General features: G+C 44.4%; 1 protein-coding gene across 1 annotated transcript; it reads right to left on the bottom strand.

Annotated features, from left to right (window-relative positions):
- Positions 1–4,812: 4,812 nt before the first annotated feature.
- On the bottom strand, positions 4,813–6,285 carry CCR75_009508 (uncharacterized protein; the record flags this gene model as incomplete). Its single annotated transcript, XM_067967547.1, is given in 2 exon segments — positions 4,813–6,021; positions 6,034–6,285. 2 exon segments carry the CDS (start codon positions 6,283–6,285, stop codon positions 4,813–4,815), a joined length of 1,461 nt encoding a protein of 486 aa, XP_067815666.1.
- Positions 6,286–9,489: the final 3,204 nt, after the last annotated feature.

Here is a 9,489-nt window from a genome sequence, read left to right as displayed (position 1 = left end):
CGAGGGGTGTCTCGTCACTTCACGTACACTACTACGTGCATAGGAACACTCTCTTTAAAAACACTTGCTTTGAAGAGGGTAAAAAGATAACTGTATTAATATAATTAAGTCCTTCTGTTTTCTATCTATCTATACTAACTTAATTATAAACAAATACTAAGCATGTAATAAAGTCTTATTTTTCTATCTCTTTACACGCGTCCAGTGCTGACTGGACCGCGGAGCAAGTAGATATAATGGCTTATATCTACAAATGGGTAAGCTTTTCGAATATTACTCCTAAAGGGAACTGATGTTTGGGATTCATCAGCGCTATCCTGCCAGATAGTGACGTCCCCCGTTTTGTGCTGTGACTTACAACACAACGGAAGTAACGTGGTTACAAACAATGGTCGCGAGGAATGGATGGCTACCAACGTTTTTGTAGGAATAAATGCACGTGAATCAATTCACTCACAAATAACACACTATTTTAATATACTCGCTTTTGTTTTTACAGTCTCGGCCACAAGTAACAACCCTGCAAGCATAGACTTTTCTTACATCTCCTGTACTTGTCGTCATTTGTCCTGCTCATATTATCGCTCTTCCTTATATTGCTGCCCTTTCTTATCATATTTTTCATAACTTTCCAATCAAGTCCGGGCGCTCTTGGCCTATTTCCACCTTGTAGAAACAGTACATTCTAACACTCCCCCTCGCCCGCACATTATATGGCCTTCAAGCAAACATATCACGCAGTTCGACAATCCTTGAGAAGGGAGGGCCTTTGTTAGCAAATCTGCGATCATCTCGACAGACTTTACAAGAATTAGTTTCACAATGATGACGCTAGCGTAGTGGCATATAAATTTTGAAAGGAACATCTACGCGCTTGGCACTTGCCGTACTTTGTTTCGCTCTCCAATTGCGTTATCGCCGCTTGAGTGTCCAGCTTCATTTACATAGGCTCAGTAATTTGCATGCCTTATTCTTGAAGTAGTTCCCTTAATCTCAATTCTTCTCTCTTCGCGCGCGTACAGCGCTAACTGGACGGCGGAGAAAGCATATATAATGGTCTATATCTAGCAATTGAATAGATTTTAGAATATTACCGTGTAAAGAAATGTTCTCCAAATATTAGCTACCTTTTAGATAATATATTCCCAACCTTTAAGTGTAAATTTCATGTAACGATACACCCTGTTACAGGCTGGCACGTCTTAATGCGGCCACGCTCAGCTTAGACACTCACCCTGGCACAGCGAAGAAGCGAAATAATCGTCTTCTCTTGCGTGCAGAGAGGTAGTTGTGGTGGACGCCTTAGCGACCTCATCCAACGCACTAAGTACTCTAGTAAAGTGTCGTCACGACGGTAATCCAGTGCGAAGTGGACTTGTTCTGAAGCGGTACAAGTCAGTAGTGCCCCGTTACACCTGGTAGCACTTTGAAGTCCGTTTAAGGAACACACTTCCATCACCTAACATGGACATGTTAGATGATAATGGAAACACGCATGACGTTTCGCGTGATGGCTACTCCTTTCTAACTGACATAGAAAGGATTGCGGTCGAACGAATGAGTTCGACCGTAAGGAACGATGCCATCTTGGCCATGCTGTCCGGTTTGGACAGAGATGTCCTCTATTCAGCCATAGCCAAGTTCATACAACATAAACCTGACGAGGCGAAGGAGAAGGTAGTCTTGCTTAATCAGTAAGGCTCTCAACAGGCAAAACTGTTGAGGTTATAACAGGTACAGACCCCTGTTCTTGGGATGACGCATACGCGTCGTCCCGAAACTCTAAAGATTGACATCTCTAAGTATAGGGGAGTCGAAGAAGACTCCCTCTTGAGATGGTTGTCGAGTTGGACGCTGCCATAAGACTCGTCACATCGTCAACGAGCAACTCCTCACAATAAATAATTCTTATTCATTGCGACAAAGCTATATCGCCTACATCACAACCGAAGAACTTTCGCGCAAAGGAAGAGTTCTTTTCTCAAATTTAAGGATCGCGTTATAGTGGAAACAACAAGCGAGACAAATCTCGCTGACATGCAAGGAACGCCATCAACGCATGCAAAGAGACTGGACGCGAAGCCTGACACTAACCAACTGAACGAAAAAAGCATCAAGATAAAATCCAACCGCAGCAAGAAATAAATTGCACTGGAATCACGCCAGGCAGAATTTCAATACATACAAGAGATAATTACTGTACGAGTAGTCTATCAACACAAGCGAGTAAGAGCGCATGGCAAAACCCACGGCCCCAGGGGAAAGATGAGACATTTTATTGTCTTCACTCCCCTAAGTGGTACCCACTGAAGCAGGGGTACCACAAGAACTTTTATTACGATGGCTTACGCCATCGTCATTACTTTGCACAGAAACAGGTGCAGGTGACCGTACGGGAGACGGAACGGGCGATGAGGGATCATCCTCATCGTCGGAACCAAATAGACTATTAACTCTTCTATCAGAATGAGCCCTCTAATTTGAAGGCTCATAGGCAGCCGCGTGGCGTCTATCAGGCGACTGTTTTATTCTCCCCTAGTCGGCCATTTCGTCCGACACGCATTCGTAGTCGACCTCCAAAGAGGGGTCGTATTCACGTGGTGGTTCACCACGTGCACCCGCAACATCTAGTGTTGCGCGAGTGGAAGATACTACGGCAGACGTTCCGTCTGCCGCAAGAGATAACAGTGCGTCACCCGCGGCTGCACGAACCGCTGCCGAAGGCGCCGCACTATCAGCACCCCGCATGAATTTGTTCTTCATGCGATGTAATTTAAAATGATGGTTCTGAACAATCAATACCATTTTTAAATCAAGTGGTCACATAGTGACCACTCCACCCAATGACAGTCAGAGTGATTGTCGTTTAAGGGAGGGGTGATGTAACGGGGTGCATCGTTCCATGAAATTAACACATAAAGGTTGTTAATTAATATATTATCTAAAAGGTAGATAATATTTGGAGGGTATTACTTTATAGTGTAATGTTCAGAATTATTATCCATAAATAGGTATAGGCCATTATATCTATTATTCCGCAGACTAATCAGCTGTAGATGTAAACAAAAGAGAGAGACATATAAGATAAGATAAGATTTCAATTGCATGCTTAGTATTAGTTTATAATTAAGTTGGCATTAACAGACAGAAAGAAGAGAAGCTTAATTATATTTATACAGCTTTCATTAAAACCTCTTTAAGCTTGCTGTCTTAAAGAGAAGTCTTAATCTGTACGTACCAGTGTACGTGAAATAATGTAAGACACCACTCGCAACTGAAGCAGTGCGAAGTGGACTTGTACTGAAGCAGTACAAGTCGTAGTGCCCCGTTACACCTGAAACATGAGGAAATTGTGGCTTGCTTGCGCTCGTCTCTAAAGGAATAATTGTTAATTTTGCGATATAGCGGAATAATAAAAATGTTTAACCTTGTTATTTTTAGTCCGTAGTTTCTATTTTTATAAAACAAACAGATAGGGAGGGGCTGTGGTATCTTTAAAATACTCACCTAAAGCACAACCGGTATATGGTTAATGCACCTAAAAAGGATTATTTTGAATTACTTGACCAACGCCAATAATAATACCATTAACGGCTATACCAAAAGGGGGGGCTATACCGGTTCCCATAATTAATAGTCGGCAAAAAGAATTTATTTATGAATGGTATTTACATAATAAAGACAATAAGATATTTATTAGAACCAATTCTATTTTAAAATAGCTTATGAATACTAAAACATAGTTTTCGTATCTTCCAAAATAAAGATAGGGAACCGGTATACGCGAACCCCCCTTTTGGTATAGCCACACCTCTTCGTCTGTTTGTTTCAATGAAATAAAAGCAACAGATTAAAAATAGTTTCATTTTTCCGCTTTATCGCAAAATTGACAATTTTTCCTTAAGAGTCTTTTGGACTTTGGTACACATCCCGCTAAATTACATTTGGAAACTGATGTAGCCACACCCCTTAATTATCTACCTCTGTATTTATGAGAGTAGCGTAATGGTAGCAACTTGTTAATTAACCAGAATATATATTGAGAAATCTTTATGCACGCCAGCTCAAATGGTCTGCAAAAGACTTCGAATATATGCGTACTTTCATCTTAAACAGCAAAAAGATTTCTCAACAAATACATTCCGAACAAAAGCCGACAAAAAGTGAAACATGAGAAATTGTGGCTTGCTTGCTCTCATGGTGGGTATAAAAAGAGTATTAAGATTCGCCTATTTGAAAGGTAAGCATGCACTTCCGCAAAAGTTGTTAGAAGTAAAGTAAAATAAACTCATCCTTCGCTTGACCTCCAAAGACCAACTAACTTGCATGCGCAAGAGCGCACCTCCGACCCTTGTCGGTTATTTCCCCCTTTTGCTCGATTTGCTGCTCTTTCTTTTCGCTTTTTTATAACTTGCCAATCAAATGCGGGCGCTCCTGGCTTTTTCTCACCTGTTATAAACAATACATCTAATATCGTTAAAATATAACACGGTTTCTGATGTGCTCAGAGGCACGCACCCATTACACTACTAATGTAGATAATTAAGATGCGTGGCTAAAGCGATTCCCTAATGTAATTTAGGGGTGTGACGTTCCAAAGGCCAAAAGGACGATCTAAAGATGATTGTAAAAGAATAAATGTTGATTTTTGGATGCAATGGAATGACCCATACAGTGAAATGACGTTTTTTTTCAATACAGGGAAGGGTGGAAATAACCAAATGGGTGAGGTGCAAATAACATTTCCCTTATTTTCAAACCAATCCTATCCACTTTAAAAGCGAGCAGAGTACAGGAAGACGATTTAGTTAGCTATGGAGAATCATCGCTATGCAACGAAGTCAGCGGCCACGTAATTGAAGCCAGACCGTTTGCAACGATGGTAAAATTATCAGTTGGTACAGCTTCTTTCGTATCTAGATCGTTAGCAAACCACAGAAATCGAAAGGAATCACGTGTAGCAATAATACGCGAGCCCCCAAACGTGACATTATTGGCCGCCAACGACCAGCTTGGAATTTTCGAAGACGGAATTCGAGGACCGGCATGGCCCTCATAGTTGCCACCCGAACCTGTTGTGACATAGTAGACACCCTTTTCAGCGTCCTCTTTGTTCTTGTAGATCTTAGCTGTACGTTCATACGCATGCACATGGCCCGAAATGACAACATTCACACGATTAGCTGAGAAAACGTCCTCTAGCTTGGCCATTAGACCACACTGAGGTTCCCAGTAAACAATCCCTGAATAATACTGGCCGTTCCAGCATTTTGCAGCGTCGGCACTGTCGATGTCAAAGATCGTTGGCGAGCATTGGCAATCATGAATGTTCCAAGTATTGTAAAAAGGATTGTGCTTCATGACAACGACCCACGGGGTCACGCTACGGTCGACGCTTTGGAGGTCTACCTTAAGCCACTCCAATTGGTCATTTCGGTCTGCGAGCCACGATTTCGTCCCCACTATCGACATGTTGACGCCTCGTGAGCCCGTGTAGTCGTCTAGAAAGACACAGTGAATCAGACCAATGTCGATCGAGTACCACGTATGCAACGCCGTCTTAGCTGCCTCTGTAATGGGCGTATAAACACGTTGAAGATATCCAAGATAGTTCTCAGCTTCGAGCTCGCGATCTTCTGGAAATGGATACATATTCAAATGACCCGCTGACGTGATAGTCTCGTGGTTACCGTTGATACCCGTGAGCGGGATGACCGAAGAGAGGTTCTGTTGCGACCGAAACCAATTGTCCCATTGCAAATGTTCGCCATTGGCATACGAGAAATCGCCCACGATGACCAGAGCTTGAATCTTTTTGCCTTCAAAGGTCTTGGCTTGTTCGGAAAAAGTCGTTTCGGAAGAATTCGTGTCTCCAGGGTCGCCAATGATGCCAATGATGGTCTCCTTGGAGTCAGACCCAGGGTGGGGCAGAGATACAAACGAGCCAGTAAAGTCCGAGTCACCAATGGTGTAGGTATACCGAGTTGTATCGGCCAAGTCGCACAACAAGGCCGTATGCAACTACGGTGACACGTATGAGTAATTATACTGTGGCTCAGTCACTGCGTAATTGGTATACGTGCTTTCTGTCGTAATCGTCGAGTCACCTGTTGTTGCAATGACTTTATATGGCTTGGCTTCATTCGTAGCAAAGGATACGGCGATACCATTGGCGCAGCCGACGGATGGGCCGGATATGCCCAGATGAACTTGGGTCACGTCAGCGGGGATCAAGGAGGCGGTGTATTCGATAAATAAAAAAACATATAGAGCAGTCTTCGCCATGGCGAGAAAATTCAGAATGAAGATGCTTCTGGTGAGTGCATATTGTCCTGCATTGAACTGAGCCGCTCAGGTTGAGAGATCCAGCTGCTCTATCTGGATATTTAAGTTCAAAGGTGGACAGAATAAGTTTGAGTACCCAGATGTTGCTCAATAACGCGCTTTCTGATTTTAATTTTGCTGAATAGACCGACAGCATCATTTTCAAGGCATATGGGTTATGACGCCCTTTGAAAAAAGAAGACTCTACAGTATATATAGACCTGGTCTCAATGACACAGTACATTTAGACTCTACTGTATGTAGACCCGCGATATTTTAATGACGATTCGGTTATATGCTTCGAGTACTAGTAATGCTACTATTTCAATATGCAGCCATGCCAACTTCGCGTGATTGACCTTCAAATAGTCAATAAGACTTCTATGCCAACCTTAAGGTGGCATGAACAGCAGTGTTCAAGTAACGGGGTGTATCGTACATGAAATCAACACTTAGAGGTTGTTAATTAATATACATAGACCTGGTCTCAATGACCAGTACATTTAGAACCTACTGTATGTAGACCTGCGATATTTAAATGACGATTCGCTAATATGCTTCGGGTGCTAGTAATGTAACGGGGCACTGCGACTTGTACTGTTTCAGTACAAGTCCACTTCACACTGCTTCAGTTGTGAGTGGTGCCTATAATTAAGTGAGTATTAAATAGATAGAAATAAAAACTTAATTATATTAAATAAAGTTTTCTTTTAACCCTCTTTAAAGCAAGTATTTTAAAAGAGAGTCTTCTTCTGCACGTACTAGTGTACATGAAGTGACGTGAGTCACCACTCGCACTAAAGCAGTGCGAAGTGGACTTGTACTGAAGCAGTACAAGTCGGCAGTGCCCCGTTACAGTTCATGCTTGCTTTCTGCAGCCACGTGATCAACATGGCTACTACATAATCCGCTCTAAAAAATGCTTATCGATATTATTGTTGCCGGATCATTCGTCAAAGCCGATATATATAATTCGACAAAAGACTCATGCTGTAAGCAGCAGCATTCCATCTCTTCGCTTAATCAAAATATTGATCTAGTATCACGATGGATGGCACTGCAAGCAAGCATACGGAGTGCTCTTTCGCCGAGGCAGATCATCAGGGACCGAGATCAGTGGCATCTGGGAGTGGCGGTCCGGTCGCCGAACCCTCGACAACCTACACCGACACCTCCCCCTGCATCTATGTTCCATACGTTGGTAACTCCTCTGTCTCACACATCAACTTCATTGAGAGTAACCTTTCAGTTGGCTGGGTGTCCTACCTTCTTACAAGGCGTGGTCCGCATTTTGTGGTTTGAAACGCCGATCATTATTCAACATCCGGATATGGGTTGTCGTCTTCAATGCCTGCAATGTGGGAATTAAAATCACACTGCAGCTAGATGTAGGTGGTATACGGATGATCAACTGAAAGCGCCCGGTAAGATTGAGGTCATGGAGAGCGACCTGTGCATGATCGAAGATTGGCAAAACTGTTAAGCAGCTTCGCTGGGATGTGCAGCATGGCAGCCGAGCGCCTCTTGGTCCAGAAATCTGTGGCTGAAGCTTCTCAAGTCGCGGTCACACCAAATGGGATATCTTCTTCCTCTCTTCTGTTTTCTGTCGAGTCTCCGGTTCGATCTACGGAGCGGTCGAATCTGTCTATACAGCACGTAAAACGATCCTCTTCTGCTTTAGACCCGGCTCCGGTGCCGCTGGAAGAGACAATCTTGGATTACAAAACCCCTACGTGGGCATAAAATCCTTGGACCACCCCACCGCTTGCTGTAGCTCGGACGAGGCTTCTTTCTGGACGGTTTTCGGTTCTTGAATAGGAGGAGCTCAAGGAAGATAATACAATTAAGCCAAACGAACCACCTCCAGATCCTGACACGACGTGATTTGCAAGACCACGTCAGGTGCGAAGGGCTGATTCGCTTGACGTTGGCGGAGGCGGCCATGAAGAAACAGGCTCTTGCCAGAGGGCAAGCACCTACGCAGTCGGCCCCGATTTGTTTACTTTAAAGAGCCACGAACGAGCTCAGTGTGAGAAATTAATTCGTCGTCTGGGTGCCGAGCCCAAGCACGCGTTGTCGATGCAATAAAGTGATTTGGCCACACCATCCGATATGCGAGGTTTGGAACGTCGATTGGGGTTGCGAGAGGTCGTCACCCCTGCTACCGGAAATTGCCTGGCTATGGCAGTCGCTCAAGCTCTCGCCGATGCGGACCTACATGGAGACAGTGCTGTGTTGGAACGTCTCACAGCTTCTATAAAACGCGGAATTCGTTTTGCGGGCCTCATGCACATGGAAGATAACTATATCCATGGTGTGCGAGTTCAGGCTTTACGAAACGTCGGACGCGATTGGCCGACGATGACACGAGGGCAATCGGCGAATCAGTTTCGATGTTTCTTAACCGATTGCTCTAACACTGCTTCGGATCGCACATCCATGATATATGAAACGGTCTGGGGAAGGGGCGATACTCTGGGCATGGCGGCGATGTTTTTACAGCGTGACATTTATGTACTTAACGTTAAGGAAACGGGTTGGGGATTAACAGCTGCGGAAAATATTGTGCGGCGTCGAGGCTTAGCAGAATAAGTCTGTGGAGACGGTCAACGAAGATCAACTTTCGTTCTCAATCTGTGTCGACGAGTTGCAGGCGGCAAAGCTGGACTTAACGAAGTGCCATCCACCACTCTTACGGTATTACGGTAGGCACTACTCGGCGCTTCTTCATTCAGCGCCTCGGGCGGGGGCTTCCTGATTTAGCAGAGGTGTCGTTCGGCACATGCCTGCGACCGAATTATTCCCAGCGAATATCTTGGCCACCACTGAGCAGGTTAACGTGCTTCCATTGCCGTCTAACGCTAACTCTGTCGTTACCGATTCTTCGCTCGCTTTATGGACTGGATCTGACGCTGACCGTCCGAGTCCGAGCGGGTCACATCAACTAATTGTGCCAGCCGCCATCGGACGCTGTATCAGCGATCACGGTAGCGAAGTCGATAAAGCGCGGGCCAATTTCTAATTCCGAGGATCACACTCCAGATGAATGTCTGCTACGTAAGAAACACTATCGAATTTACAGCATGAGGAGTCCGACTATGGAAGAGGCAATCCAAATTGCCTTAGTTGAGGAGCAATCCTACAACAGTGCCTCGGCGACAGCTT

This window comes from Bremia lactucae (genome assembly GCF_004359215.1).
Source record: "Bremia lactucae strain SF5 chromosome Unknown BlacSF5_NotPlaced_187_SHOA01000117.1_49188bp, whole genome shotgun sequence".
NCBI classification, from domain to species: Eukaryota; Oomycota; class Peronosporomycetes; order Peronosporales; family Peronosporaceae; genus Bremia; species Bremia lactucae.
Note: the sequence above shows the minus strand (reverse complement) of the source record. Positions and strands in the feature narration are given on the sequence as shown.